At 43.6% G+C, this 15,640-nt stretch overlaps 1 protein-coding gene across 1 annotated transcript in view; it reads left to right on the forward strand.

Annotated features, from left to right (window-relative positions):
- Positions 1-15,640, forward strand: part of MDGA2 (MAM domain containing glycosylphosphatidylinositol anchor 2) — a 548,385-nt gene that overhangs the window by 491,485 nt on the left and 41,260 nt on the right. Inside the window, exon 11 of the mRNA XM_042446600.1 lies at positions 14,697-14,874. Coding sequence (XP_042302534.1) covers positions 14,697-14,874 — 178 coding nt within the window. The remainder of the gene's footprint in view (positions 1-14,696; positions 14,875-15,640) is intronic.

Here is a 15,640-nt window from a genome sequence, read left to right on the forward strand (position 1 = left end):
GAAAACATCTTTAGGTAGTGGGATGGAGAAAACATTTCCAGGAATAAAGAGCAGCAGGAAATTCTCACAGGACCTGAATTGAGAATGGAAACATGTCTAGGATCATTAATCTGCTTTTAATCAGCCAAAAGACCAGTCTGGGAATAGGAGTTTGACCAAAAGCAGGTGGTAATCCAGCAGCAGTAAGGTAGTGGTGTGAATCTATTCCAGGTCATGAACAGGGTTTAATATATTAAATAGCTTGAGATGGCTTTTAGTTTTTAACAATGAAATTATTTACTATTTTAAAAATAGCTTGGATAGCTCAGCTCAACCTAATCATAGAGTTGGAAGAGACCACAATGGCCATCCTGTCCAACCCCATTCTGCCATGCAGGAACCCTCCACCAAAGCATCCCCGACAGATGGCCATCCAGCCTCTATTTAAAGACCTCTAAGGAGGGAGACTCCACCACACTCTGAGGGAGTGTGTTCTACTGTCAGGAAGTCCCTCCTAATGTTGAGGGGGAATCTCTTCCTGAAGCTTGCATCCATTGCTCTGGAGCAGCAGAAAAAAAGCTTGCTCCCTTCTCAATATGACATCCCTTCAAATATTTAAACAGGGCTGTCATATCACCTCTTAAACTTCTCTTCTCCAGGCTAAACACCCAGCTCCCTAAGCCTCTCCTCATAAGGCTTTATAGTTTCCAGAACCTTCACCATTTTAGTTGCCCTCCTTTGGACATGCTCCAGTTTTTCAACATCCTTCTTGAATTGTGTTGCCCAACACTGGACACAGTATTATTCCAGGTGAGGCATGGCCAAAGCAGAATAGAGTGGCATTATTGCTTCCTTGATCTAGACACTATACGTGTATTGATGCAGCCTAAAATCGCTTTGGCCTTTTTAGCTGCCATATCAAAATATTGACTCATGTTCAACTTGTGGTCTACTTGGACTCCCAGATCCCTTTCACATCTAGTTACATTCAGTCAGGTGTCCCCCATCCTATATCTGTGCATTTCATTTTTCTGCCCTAAGTGCAGTACCTTACATTTCTCCATGGAGAAATTCATTTTGTTAGCTTTGGCCCAGCTTTCTAATCTATTCTAATCTATTAAGATCATTTTGAATTTTGATCCTCTCCTCTGGTGTATTAGCTATCCTTCCAAACTAACCTGGAACAGACCGAGTCTGTTGACACACTGCAGAATGAATGCAGCTTGAGACTGCTTTGGAATCCTGTGATTTCTAGTTTTATTAAACACAAGCACTCTTTGGTAGTAAGAAACCTTGTAAGACCACAAATCCCAGGATTCTGTAGAATGGAGCTACAGCATTTAAAGTGGTGTCAAACTGCACTATTTCTGTAGTGTAGATCAGTGATTCCCAAACGTTGGTCCTTCAGATATTTTGGACTTCAGCCTCCAGAAGCCCCAGCCAGCTTGGCTAACAATTAGGAATTCTGAGAGCTGAAGTCCCAAGTATCTGGAGGACCAAAGTTTGGGAACCACTGCTCTAGATGGACCATTGGACTCAGCTCCTTGGAGGAGAATTGGAGAAGGGGAATGCCCCCATATCCAGACACAAAATGGTAGCACCATCTGCCTAGTAGACCTCAGAAGATGATGTAATCCTTTCCTATCTGACTACGGAGACATAGCCAGAGGCTTCTTCAGTCTCCCTCTGCTCAGTGCAGAATGGCTGTGACAGGGGGCTCCAGCTACTTCTATAGCCAGTCCAATTGTAGCAGAGTTCCACATGCAGAAACGCTACACTATGTTCAGCCATACAGGATGCTGAACTCTATGGGTGGCTACCTCTGAAAAGTCTTTAGAAATTTCCAGAATGCTTATGCCAGAGCAGGGCTGGCTATAACCACTTGGTACATCACTGACTGTTGGCAGGGATGGGCAGATCTCTCATGGTCAACTTTGTTCAGGTTCTTATTTTTCATCTTGTTCCAAAACCCTTTAGGAGGACATTCCCAGTGGTTAAGGCAGTGGAATACACTGCCTCAAAAGGTGACGGGTTCTCCTTTGCTGGAGGTATTTAAGAAAAGATGGGATGGCCATTCCTTGGAGAGGCTGTATCATAGCTATGTCCTGTTCTGCAGAGCCTGAACTGATTTCTGACTTGGACTAGAATCAGTGTTTTCCAACATTTAATTCTCCAAATTATTTGAACTTCAGCTCCCCTAATCCCTTACCGTTGGCCAAGTTGACTCAAGCTTCTGGGGGCTGAAGTCCAAAATGAATGGAGGATCAAAGGTTAGGAACCACTGGATTAGATTATCTCCAAGGTCTACCTTTCTGACTCTTTGGCTGAACTCCTACATCAACCAGGTGCAGCGTAATGCTCCAACCATGCAGACCACAAAAAGGCTGTGGTTCCCCATTCCTTGGGCTTATTTCTTTCTTAGTTTCTATGACAGCTCATTTTTTCCCTTCACCAGCTCAAAGGGAATCTTGCTGAGTGACGCAACTGCGAAGAGGGTGGGTGGGTGGGTGTTGGTGGTGAGGAGATGAGGCTCCTGGAACTTAAAGAAGGTTTTCAACTTTCACAAAATTGCTATCCATCAAAGCCTGCTTGACATGTGTTTAGTACTTGGGCTGTCAGTGAGCAGTGACAAGACTGACAACATGAGCTGTTTAAGAATTCCCCAGAAGAGTCAGGCGATTCATCTCAAAGGGAATCTGGAGTGTTTTTCACTCGTAGCCAGATAGATATTGGTCTCCCAGGGAGAGATAAATCTGGGATTCATTGGAGTTCGCTATTAGTTGGCCACTTCAACACAACTGTGTTCTTCTGCCTCCTGGGAGATGCCTGAGCCTTTAAGACAAGGGTGGAATCATTCAAAGATGGTTCCTTCCATGTTCCATCTTGCAGCTCAGCTCAGCTGTTCTGGTCTGTTCATTCCCTTGTCACTGATTCATTTTTATCCAACAAGAAGGTTCACAGAGTAGATGGAGAAAAAAGTGCATAGTCTTGGTGAGTCACTCCTTTTTCATGTTTTTGTGAAGCACAAAGTGTGTTCCAGCTATAAGTAACTAAGGACATCAAGAAGATTCTGGCCATTGTTTAAAGAATAAATGGCTCCTTGACCATGCAGTTCCCAAGTGGATTCAGTTCCAGAACTGTCCTTTCACTGCCCCATAGAAACACAGAGTCACAGAGCTGGAAGGGGTCTCATGGGCTATCAAGTCTAATCCTTGCTAGCTAAAGCATCCCCAGCAGTGAGCTTTCCAGTCTCTTTTGGAAGACCTCCAGAGACGGAGACCCCTCTCTAGGTAACTGGCCCCATTGCTGAACCACTCTTACCATCATGAAGTTCCTTCTAATGTTCAGTCAAAATGTTCCCTCCTGTAACTGACCTCGTGTTATAATCCAGTGCTCAGACCACTACACCACACTGTCCTGAATCCCATTGGTTAATGTCAACTAGATTTGATCCAATGTACTGGCTGCTTATTGATGAGTCATCATATGACTAAATCCCATTGATTTAATGGGGCTACTATAGTTGAGTCGTATTACTAGCATTCACTTTGAGGATTCTGTGGCACCTTTGAGTCCAACTGAGGGCCCAAACAGATAAGCCAAAATAAAGCTGCTTCAGATCACTTTGGAAATACACTGTTTAAATGATGTATGCTTCCTAAGAGTCTGAAAGCTGTGCCAAAGTCACACTCCAGCCCTAAGGACTGCAGCGCAGCTTTGGCACAGCTTCTGTCCTCTTAAGAAGCTAGTGTCATTTAAACAGCATACAGTACCTCCAAAGTGACCCGAAGCAGCTTTATTTTGGCCTGTCTGTTCAGGCCCTGAGTTTTGGCCTCCAGTCTACTTTATCAGATGCATGGAGTGAGGCTTCTGGACAGATGTATAGACCAACATCTGGTTGGAAAGAATTTGGAAGAATGAACCACCAGCTCACAAATAAAATACCAAAACCAGTGTCATCTTTTCTCTTCTTCCACACATAGATTGAAGGACAGCTTCCCACTCTTTTATACATTTATCCAATGAGTTCTCTCCCAATAGAGTGGTCAACTGATCCATCTCTGGCAAAGTAAACATCTAATTTTCCATTCCTCTAAGAAAGAATACAGCATCATAGGTCCTGTGAAGGCAAGCTCATGTCCTCCCTGACTGAGTCTATCCATCCAGCCTTACCTCTCTCTCATTCAGATGAGACAAGATTTTGGAACTCTCTTCATCACTTGGATCTTCTCGCTACTTGGGAATCTAAGGCCATGTAATACATTGCCTCCAAGGGTGGTGGGCTTTGGAAGACTTTTATTAGAGGTTGGGTGGACATCTTCCAGGAATGCTTTAATTGTGTATTCTTGGAGGGCAGAAGATTGAACAAAATAGTCCTTGCAGTCCCTTCCAACTCTATGATTCTAATAATAGGTTTACTTTCACACATGTTGAGAATAGTTTCTCTCACACTACCACAGGAAGCAATAGAAAGAAAATAGCTCTTGTTTCAGCTTCTAGGTGAATGCCTCTTTCTTCCATAGGGACTAGATATCCCACATACAAATGACACTCAGGCACACATTTTTTCTCATTCAGAGCCTGGCTTGAAAATAGAATCCACAGATGTTCCATCTCTCCCCTTCTTGGTGTTGTTCTGTCCAAATTAATTAGCTGGTATACTTTGGCAAACTCCCTCTGAGTCAATCTTGCCAAGAAAATTCTAGACTAGGGTCACCATAAGTCAGAGTCAACATGAAGGCACCATAAGAACAACAACAACAACAAAAGCCTGCGGGCAGAGTTGTGGTGTTGTTTTCCAATTAGTGTACAGCGGCTCATTTATTAGCCACTTTCTAAATGAGAAATGACATTGGGATCTGTCTGCTCTCAAGCCCAAGTGGCTGGCCGCAGATGTCTCAACACAGACATCCCTTGCAGAGGGTCCCTTCCGGATGGTATTCCTTACACATAACAGCTGAAAAGGTGCTCTTTGAGGTGGCCTGGCCAGTGCCACTGCCAATGGTGTGGTTGTGGGTTCAGTGCTTCTCTTTTCTGCATAAAGAGCATACCCAGAGTTAATATGTCCAGAGGAAAGCTCCCAGCCATACTTTCTTTTCAGATGTCTATGTGGCATCATCAAATTATAGAGGTGGAAGAGAGCCAACTAATCCCTTCCAAACGAAACATCTGCCAGTACAGGAACCCACACCTAAAGGCATTCTTGGCAGGTAAGGATCCTTAAATATCTCTGAGGGAGTTTTGTTCCAGTCTTGAACATCACTCACCATAAGGAAATTTTGGCTGACATCTCTGCTAGTGACTTACACACTTGTGAATGTGGTTATACTTTTCTGGCTATGCTCTATATTCAGTCAAAGGTTGCAGAAGCAGAGTTGAACATGCGGTGCCATTGTGCATTACTTCTGCAGATGTATCTCAGTAGGAGTCTATGTCTAGATCAAAAGAATAGCACCACTCTATTCTGCTTTAGTCAGTCCTTGACCGGAATATGGTGTCCAATTCTTGGCACCACAATTCAAGAAGCATGTGGACAAGCTAGAGCATGTCCAGAGGAAGGCAACCAAAATGGGGAAAGAGATGGAAATCACCAAGTCTTATGCAGAGTGACTTGGGGAGCTGGGTATGTTTACCTAAGAGAGGCTTCATTCCTACTGCCATTTAAACCAGATCGCAATTCGGTTTGAACTGATTCAAATGACCCTGGTTCCCACCAATGGCTGGAGTGATTCAGAGAGAGGAGCCACACGATAGACTCATTTAACCTCCGTCTTTTTGATGCTGATGTTTTCCAAGTCTTTTTGGATAAACCGATTCTGCTCGTGTGAACCAGATGTGGATCAGAATTGATTTAAATTTGCCCTTTGGCCAGCTGGCACGGGTCCATTTTGAACTGATTCATTCATAAATATAAACCATAAGTCAGTTATTTTACAGGGGAAAATGTGATTGGGGCAAATGTAGTGGGAACCATGCTCCACTGTTGAATTGATCCATTGATTTGTATTGCAAACTGCTTTTTTTGTAAGTGGGAATGAGGCCAGAATCATAGAATCATAGAGTTGGAAGAGACCGCAAGGGCCATCCAGTCCAACCCCCTGCCATGCAGGAAATCCAGATCAAAGCATCGTCGACAGATGGCCATCCATCCTCTGTTTGAAGACCTCCAAGGAGGGAGACTCCACTACACTCCGAGGAAGTGTGTTCCACTGTCGAACAGCCCTTACTGTCAGGAAGTTCCTCCTAATGTTGAGGTGGAATCTCTTTTCCTGCAGCTTGCATCCATTGCTCCGGGTCCTAGTCTCTGAAGCAGCAGAAAACAAGTTTGCTCCCTCCTCAATATGACATCCCTTCAAGTATTTAAATAGGGCTATCATATCACCTCTTAACCTTCTTTTCTCCAGGCTAAACATCCCCAGCTCCCTGAGTCGTTCCTCATAGGGCAAGGTTTCCAGACCTTTCACCATTTTAGTTGCCCTCCTTTGGACACATGGCTCCAGTTTCTCAATGTCCTTTTTGAATTGTGGCGCCCAGAACTGGACACAATATTCCAGGTGGGGCCTGACCAGAGCAGAATATAGTGGCACTATTACTTCCCTGGATCTAGATACGATACTTCTATTGATGCAGCCTAAAATCGCATTGGCCTTGTTAGCTGCCACATCACACTGTTGACTCATGTTCAACTTGTGGTCTATTTGGACTCCTAGATCCCTTTCACATGTTGTCTCCTTAAGCCAGGTGTCTCCCATCCTATATCTGTGCATTTCATTTTTTCGCCCTAAGTGCAGTACCTTACATTTCTCCCTGTTGAAGTTCATTCTGTTAGCTGTGGCCCAGCTTTCTAGTCTATTCAGGTCATTTTGAATTTTGATCCTGTCCTCTGGAGTATTAGCTATTCCCCCTAACTTGGTGTCATCTGCAAATTTGATAAGTATGCTCCCAATTCTGTCATCCAGGTCATTGATAAAGATGTTGAATAGCACTGGGCCCAGGACAGAGCCCTGTGGGACCCCACTGGTCACTTCTCTCCAGGATGAAAAGGAGCCATTGTTGAGCACCCTTTGGCTTCGGCCGGTCAACCAATTACAGATCCATTTAACAGTTCCTTTGTCTAGCCCACATTTTACAAGCTTGTTTGCAAGAATGTCATGGGGAACTTTGTCAAAGGCCTTACTGAAATCAAGATATACTATATTCACAGCATTCCCTTCATCTACCAAGCTGGTCATTTTATCAAATAAAGAGATCAGGTTTGTCTGGCATGACTTGTTTCTCTGAAACCCATGTTGACTTTTTGTGATTATGGCATTGCCTTCTAGATGTTCACAGACTCTCTGTTTAATGATCTGCTCCAGAATCTTTCCTAGTACTGATGTCAGACTAACTGGACGATAATTGTTGGGATCCTCTTTTTTCCCCTTTTTGAAGATGGGGACAACATTTTCCCTCCGCCAGTCTGCTGGGATCTCTCCTGTTTTCCAGGAGTTTTCAAAGATTATTGCCAATGGCTCCGATATTATACAGTGGTACCTCGGGATACGAATTACCCAGCTTACGAATTTTTCGGGATACGAAAAAATCCCATAGGGATTTATTGTTTCGGGTTACGAACGTTTTTTCGGGTTACGAAAAAACGCCGGCGCTGTTTAAATGGAGCCGCGGCAGAGCCGCGGCTTTTTTCCCCATTAGCGCCTATGGCAATTCGGGTTACGAAGGTTTTTCGGGTTACGAAATTAGCCGCGGAACGAATTAATTTCGTAACCTGAGGCACCACTGTATTTGCCAGTTCTTTTAATACCCTTGGATGGAGTTCATCTGGTCCCGGAAACTTAAATTCATTTAGATTAATAAGGTGTTCCTCTACTATCTCTTTACTTATTCTGTGCTGAAATTCCCCTATTCTGTCCTCTGCTCCATTATCCTCAGGTTGAGCACCCTTTGCCTTTTCTGAGAAGACTGAGGCAAAGAAGGTGTTAGTAATTCTGCCTTTTCTCTGTCTTCTGTTAGCATTTTGCCATCTTCTCCACGAAGTGGCCCTACTGTTTCCTTCTTCTTCCTTTTGCTGCGGACATATCCAAAAAAGCCCTTTTTATTGTTCTTAACCTCTCTAGCAAGACTGAGTTCATTCTGCGCTTTAGCTTTTCTGACTTTACCCCTACAAATGCCTGCTATTTCTTTGAATTCCTCTTTGGTGATTTCCCCATTTTTCCATTTCTTATACATCTTCCGTTTCAAACTTAACTCGGTTGAAAGTTCCTTAGTCATCCATCCTGGTTTCTTGAGACTTCTCCCGTTTTTCTTTCTCACTGGAACTGTTTGAAATTGTGCCTTCAGTATCTCTCTTTTGAGAAACTCCCATCCATCTTGAACTCCCTTCTCTTTTAGTATTCCTGACCATGGAATCGCCCCCAGTATTTCTCTAAGTTTACTGAAAGGTTAAGAGGTAACATGATAGCTATGTTTAAATATTGGAAGGGTGTCATATTGAGAATGGAGCAAGTTTGTTTTCTGCTGCTGCAGAGATTAGGACGCAGAGCAGTGGATTCAAACTACAGGGGGAAAGATTCCACCTAACATTAGGAAGAACTTCCTGACAGCAAGAGCCATTTGACAGTGGCAGATGCCGCTGTCTCGGAGGGTGGTGGAGTCTCCTTTTTTGGAGGCTGTTTTCAAACAGAGGCTGGATGGCCCTCTGTCACAAGGAGAGATTTGCTTCTTCTCCATGGTCTCTGCGAATCACATAAATGGGTTATTCTGTGCCTGCACAGTTAGCTTTAACCCATTTGTGTGAATTCGCAGATGACCACTCAAAGAAATATCGTTACAGGTAAGCAACCTGTCCTTATGTCTTCCTGCATAGCAAAAAGCACTTGGATGCTCCTTGTGGGCTCTTCCAAATCTAGGATTCTGTTATTCTGTATAGAAATGTATTGCTTTGATTTCTCATTGTTATTGCTTGTGTTGTGGTTGCTATTTGCAATAACAATATTTATTTTAAAAAAAACAAAATATTTTTGAACTGCATCTCCCATCATCCCTCACCATTGGCTGGGCTGGCTAGGATTCCAAGGATATCTGCAGTTTTCCCATCCCTCCTGCACCTCTCTCACTCTCTCCTTGGATCAGGTACCATCTAGTACTGTAGCACCAGTACAAGACATCACCACAGCTGCTCAATTGCACGCCAATGAATAATGGAAGACAACGTCTCTGTTTGCTTCTCAGATCAAAGGAGACGTCTGGCTGAAAGCAGCCCTCCTCCCAATGTGGCTTGTCATACCAGCTGTGTTTTAAATTGGGCCTCTCTACTCTTTGTTGTAGACACCTTTAGTGGCTTGTTCCTACCACCGGCGCTGGTGGGTGAGCGGATGACATGTTAATGGACTTCCCAGGTACAGCGAGGATATAAATAATCATGATCCCATTGTGATGAACTGCAGGCTCCTTTGGAAGCACTTTGTTCTGCAGAATAGCCTTTGAGCAAAGGGACACATTTTAAAATAGCGAAGGGCACTTATCTCCCATTTGCTGTAATAACAGTTGAGCCTTTCAAAGTTCGGTAGGCTGCAAATGTGTGTCTTTCTCTTTAGATCTGTGTTGTTTTTCAGTTTCAAGGTTTTGTCACGTCGTGGTTTCCTTTCTTTCTAATCAAGTATCATTGCTGTCTTACCTTTTCCCTGAGATCTTCAAGAAAGAAGAGAGCGCTTGGCCAACCAAGAGTTCCCAAGTCCAGCCTGCCTCTTGTGTTCTCCCAAGCATTCCCCTTTTCATAGAATCATAGAATCAAAGAGTTGCAAGAGACTCCAAGGGCCATCCAGTCCAAAATCAGTTTGTCATGCAAGAAGGCACCGTCAAACCCCTCCCTGTGATAGATGGCTACCCACCCTCTCTTTAAAGACCTCCAAAGAAGGAGACCCTACCACCGTCCAAAGCGGTGGCATCTTCCACTGTCGAACATTTCTCACTGTCAGGAGGTTCTTCCTAATGTTGAGCTGGAATCTCTTTTCCTATAGTTTGCATCCATTGCTCTGGGTCCTATTCTCTAGAGCAGCAGAAAATAAGCTTGACCCATCCTCAATATGTCACACCCCTTCAAATAGTTAAACATGGCTCTCATGTCCCCCCACCCCATTAACCTTCTCTTCTCTAGGCTAAATATATCCTGCTCCCTAAGTCTCTCCTCATAAGGCATAGTTTCCAGACCCTTCACCATGTTGGTCACCCTCCTCTGGACACGCTCCAACTTGTCCACAGCCTTCTTGAATTGTGGCCAGAACTGGACCCAGGATTCCACAGTATAATATGATGGTTCCTATTTGCACCAATAGCCAACCTGACTGTAGATCCCTTTCGCATGTACTGTTAATAGATGAATAGAATCATAGTTGAAAGAGACCATAAGGGCCATCCAGTCCTCTGGACACACTCCATCTTGTCAACATCCTTTTTGAATTGTGGCGCCCAGAACTGGACACAATAGTCCAGGTGAGTCCTGACCAAAGCAAAATAGAGGGATGCTATTTTTTTTTCTCTTGATCTAGACACTACATTCCTATGGATGCAACCTAGAATTCCTAGTTGGGAGTGATGAATAAAAGAAAAGGGAAGCCTCCCATGTGTTAAGCAGCCAAAGCACCATGAGGTTGAATGGAGAGAAAGGAAGCTTTTGTTAAGAAGCAAGAAGTATTAGATCATGTTCTTATGGTATCACACAGTTTGGGGCATCTCTCTCCAGATAATAGCTTTAAAAGTCACAAAACTACAAAGAAACCAGTTACATCTGTAAATACCTAGGAGCCAACATGATGTAGTGGTTTGAGCATCTGGAGACCAGGGTTCAAATGCCTGCTCAGCCATGAAACCCACTGGATGACCCTGGGCAAGTCACAATCTCTCAGCCTCAGAGGATGGCAATGGCAAACCCCTCTGAAGAAACTTGCCAAGGAAACCTCATGATAAGGTCACCTTAGGGTTGCCATAAATTGAAACCACTTGAAGGCACACATCAAGAGCAAAGGAGTCAGCAACCAGCCAGGGGGACATACAAAAAATGCCTGACCCACTAACTTAAATGGTGTCTCGATTCTTACTTAGAAGTAGATATTTTTTCCTCAGCATTTTTGTTTGTTTTTACAAAAGCAGGGGGTCCCTTTGTGGGAGGAAGCATAGGTCTTGCCCTTCAAAATAAACACTCTGCCTCCTCCATTCCCGGGAATTTTGTCCTTTTTCTAATCGGCTTCTCTCAGACCTTCCTCATGTCAACAACCAGCTTCCAAAGAGGAAACAAAGTGAACCAGAGAACTAGGGCTGCATCTACATTGCAGAATCAATGCAGTTTGACACCGCTTTGACTGCCATAGCTCCATCCTATGGAATCCTGGTATTTGCAGTTTGTTGTGGCATTAGAGCCCTCTGACAGAGAAGGCTAAATATCTCACAATATCTACAAATCCCAGGATTCCATAGCATTGAGCCATGGCAGTTAAAGCAGTGACGAACTGCGTTATGTCTGCAGTGCAGGTGCACCCGAAAGAATTAGTCCAGTACAACTTTTTATACCTCTGGTTCTCAAAGATTCCAGAAAGTTTGCCAAAGATTTTACGTAGGCGGGTTACAGACCGCCCTCAAGCGGCCGTTTTCCCACCGCCGCCATTCACTGCGGAGGGAAGCCCCAGCAGCCAGACCGCGAGGCTTCCCGGTGCAGCGAAAAAGGAGCGCCGAAATGGTGCTCCTTTTCAAAACGCGGAAGTGGCGCCGCGAGGGGCGAAGCGCGCCCTTGCGGCGTCACTTCCGTCGTGACACGTCTGGACGCTATGCATCCAAGACGTCAAAATGGCGCCGCCCATGTGGCTGGATGCTGCCGTTTACGACGCGCTCTGCGCGTACTACGGAGAAAGGCCGTGAGGAAGGTAAGACCTTTCCTAACCCTAATACGGCCCTTCCTAACCCTAGTACATGCGGAGCGCGTACTTTATGGCGGTCTGTAACCCGCCATAATCTCCTTCTTGGCCCTTTGTTAAATGTGTGTAATTATAGTTGTTGTTGTTGTTATCCACTTATATCCTGCCTTTCTCCCAATGTAGTGACTCAAGGCAGTGCATGTAGTTCAATTCAGAGTGACTAGATAATGAATAGGATGGTGTTGTCACAACTGTTCTCCGTTTTTGGTTTGTTCATCTGTCTTGCTTTGTTTTGCTCCAACATGTTGCAGCCATAATGCAGCTGGAAGCCCAACTTCCCACCGTGGTGCCAAGGATGTTTTGGCTCCCAAAGCACATAGTGGGGGCAATTTTTGTGCATATATTATGCACCTTTATGAGATGTGAGTAGTTATCAGCTGTCCAAATTGGGGACATATTGCACCAGAATTTTGGCAACTCCTGAATCACTGTTTCCTCTCCATTTGCTGAAATTTGGATCAATACTAAAGCAATGGATTCTCAGTGAACATCTGGCTAAATAAAACCAACAATATGATATATTTTTTGCCAGTAGTCGTGTCTCACCTAATGAAGTGTAATGGATGCGCAAGCCAAGGGTGAAGCCAGCAGGACAAAGGAAGCTGTGAGATATAGAGTCAGGCCTTGGGTCCATCTAGACGTGCAGTATATTCACTAATATTCCATTAAAAATGTAATTAAAAAACAGTGTCTAGTGTGGTATTGTTTTCAAAGAAGTAGCCATGTTTGTCTCTTGCAGCCAGCATAAAATGGAGGAAAAGAGGAGAGAAAAAGAAAGAAATGTGACACCACCTTTAAAACTAAGTGGTTTTTATTTTTGTATCAGCTTTTGTAAGTATAAATCCACTTCTTTCGATACATTCAAAGATATAGCCATTTTAGTTTGTAGAATCAGTATGTATCAGTATCAGAAGTAGACTGAAGTCTATGAAAGCTCATGCTGCCAACTTCTTCATTCCAGTTAGTATCAAAGGTGCTACAAGATCTGTCTACATACTGATTCTTTGGATACAGTGCAGTGATAGCCAGCACTCATGATATAAGGCGTATTTACACAGTTATGGAAATGGAAGAGAATGTAATCAGATCCAGAAAGATGCAAATCATGTCCCTTGATCAAAAGTTTCAAAGGGATGTAGAAGATGATGCAGATCTTTCAGACAGTAGTCATTTTGAGTTGATGTGTGAACGCAATAAATCGGCTTACCAAAAGTCAGTTTCCTTGGGTTCAAAACTCTGAGAAGATTCTCTGAGAAGCAAGGACTCTTGTATTACTATCTATAATGTGCCATGAAGCCATTGCCTTTGTTCATAACTCTGCTAATGCATTGGGATCTGTGGATATAATTCAATCCAGCATACATACTCAAGGCTAGCCGTGCTAGCTGTACAGTAAAATAAAACAAAACCCACAAAATGATGATGCCTTTACAGTCCAGGTAAAATACACAAAACACATAATGCAGGCTTTCAAGGCTCCACTGGCTTCTTCATCATGCAAAAGATGTTTAAAAAATCATACAGGAGAAAGAAGGAGCAGTGGTGTTGGCATCACAGGCCTACCTTTTGTATAGATGTTGTCTCTGCTGTAGTTCAAACCAACTAATTTTTTTGTGTAACATAGAAGTCCATAATAAAGAAAAGGTTGCACAAGCTGAGCTGGGCATGTGGTGCCATTGTGCATATGGGTCCATAATTCTGCACATGCAAATGTTCATTATGTGTTGCGTTACGTATACACAGGCAGAAGTGAAATGTGCATTGCAATGGCATATTTTACATTTGTTTGCACATAGGTTTGCTCACTGTTCAGGTCACTAATGCTCAATCACCCCATAGCTCAAGGAGTATGAAATTGACTCCATGTCTATGATGTAGGTTCTCAGCCTTTTAGTTTCAAATAAATTTGCTTTTGTTTTGTTTTTTTAATGTATTTCTTTATATATTTGTTAAGAAAACAACACATTTGGTAAAAAGGGTATTTTGGGGGTAAGATTTTTCATCTGCAAGATGGCTACTTCTGTGTAGAAAATTGCAATCTATCACAATACTCAACGGTTGCTTCCTGTAGACAGTGTTGTTGTTGTTTTCCTGCCAAAAAACTTGCAACAGCCACATATGTTTCTCTGCAGAATAATTTCCCAAAACAATTTGAAACGTTTTGTGTGATACTTGCCCCAAATTGCTACCACTTCATTTTTCTTTCAGACCAGATTTCCTGAGTGTCAGGAAATCCATTTCTCAACTAGCAAATGAATAACAGCAAATATTCTTTCTTTCCCATTGTCAGAGTAGAAGAATGGACCTAATATACAGTCCATTGCACATGAATGTGCATGTGTTTGGTTGTGTGTTTGGCTGCATATTCAGTGACTTGGTTCAGTAACACTTCATGGACATTCGACACAAGGATTATGTAGTACAATTAATGTGTTTGTTGCTGCGTGCCTTCAAAGTCATTTCCAACTTATGGAGATCCTAAGGCAAACCTATCACGGGATTTTCTTGGCAATCTTTGGAGTAGGATTGTGATTACCTTCCACTGAGGCTGAGAGAGTGTGACTTGACCAAGGTCACCCAGTGGCTTTCCATGGCCAAACAGGGATTCAAGCCATGGTCTCCAGAGTCATAGTCCAGTGCTCAAACCACAACACCATGCTGGCTCTCTAACTCCACATATTTGCTGGACATGCTGTCCTTCTTTTGCATTTATCTGTTAGCCAAGCTAAACCTCCCCTTTGTTTCTCCTTCTAGGCTGGTCAGCAGCGTTGGTGGGAGCAGGAAATTGCGGTGAATGGGAAGATCCAGAAAGGAGAGTTAATCACTTACAATCTGACCGAACTGATCAAGCCAGAAGCATACGAAGTTCGCCTGACCCCAGTCACCATTTTTGGAGATGGAGATTCGACCATCCGTGTGATCAAGTACAGCGGTAAGAGGATGACATTTCTCAGGCGTTTTACAGAGGATTATAAACCCTCGCTTTCCCTGCCTTGATCAGGAGCCAAAGAGCCTCTGTGATCCTATTCCTAAATGCTTCTCCCAGTTTGGCAGGCTGGAGGTGGGAAAAGAAGAAAGGGCTTTGTGAATTCCTCCAATGACATTGGCTCTAGCCCATATTTGCCACATCCTACTCTGTCCGGATGGTAGGACCCATGGCTGGCTCTTCCAAAGACCTGTAGGAGGGAAGAAGATATCTGCATGCAAGCAGAAAGCCACATTCAAAGTTACATCAGCAAATTTGGCAGCAGTAGTAATCCAGCCCTATTCAGCTTTGGTTAGACTTCTCCTGGAATCCTGTGTAGCATTCTGGATGTTTGCAAGGTGTAGTGTGGCTAGGAAGGAGAGCAAGATAGTAACAGTTTGGAAACTAAGTGTTAGGAGGAATGGCTTTGGAGCTGAATATGTTTGGCTAGGCAAAGGGAAGACTCAGAGTTGACATGGCTGCCATCTTTAAATAGCTGAAGGTCTGTCAGATGGAATAACAACCTTGCTTTCTGCTTTTCCAAAGACTAGAACAGTGATTCTCAACTCTGGCCTCTCAGGTGCTTTGGACTTCAGCTTCCAGAACCTTTTCTCGCACGAGAAAAGAAAGCCAAAACACAGTGGGAGAGTAGCGGTTTTCACTCTACCTCTTCACATGCCGCTGCAGCACTTCCGTTCTCTTCCCAAGGATGATAGTTGTAAAAGCATGCCTT

This window comes from Sceloporus undulatus, chromosome 1 (genome assembly GCF_019175285.1).
Source record: "Sceloporus undulatus isolate JIND9_A2432 ecotype Alabama chromosome 1, SceUnd_v1.1, whole genome shotgun sequence".
Taxonomy (NCBI): domain Eukaryota; kingdom Metazoa; phylum Chordata; class Lepidosauria; order Squamata; family Phrynosomatidae; genus Sceloporus; species Sceloporus undulatus.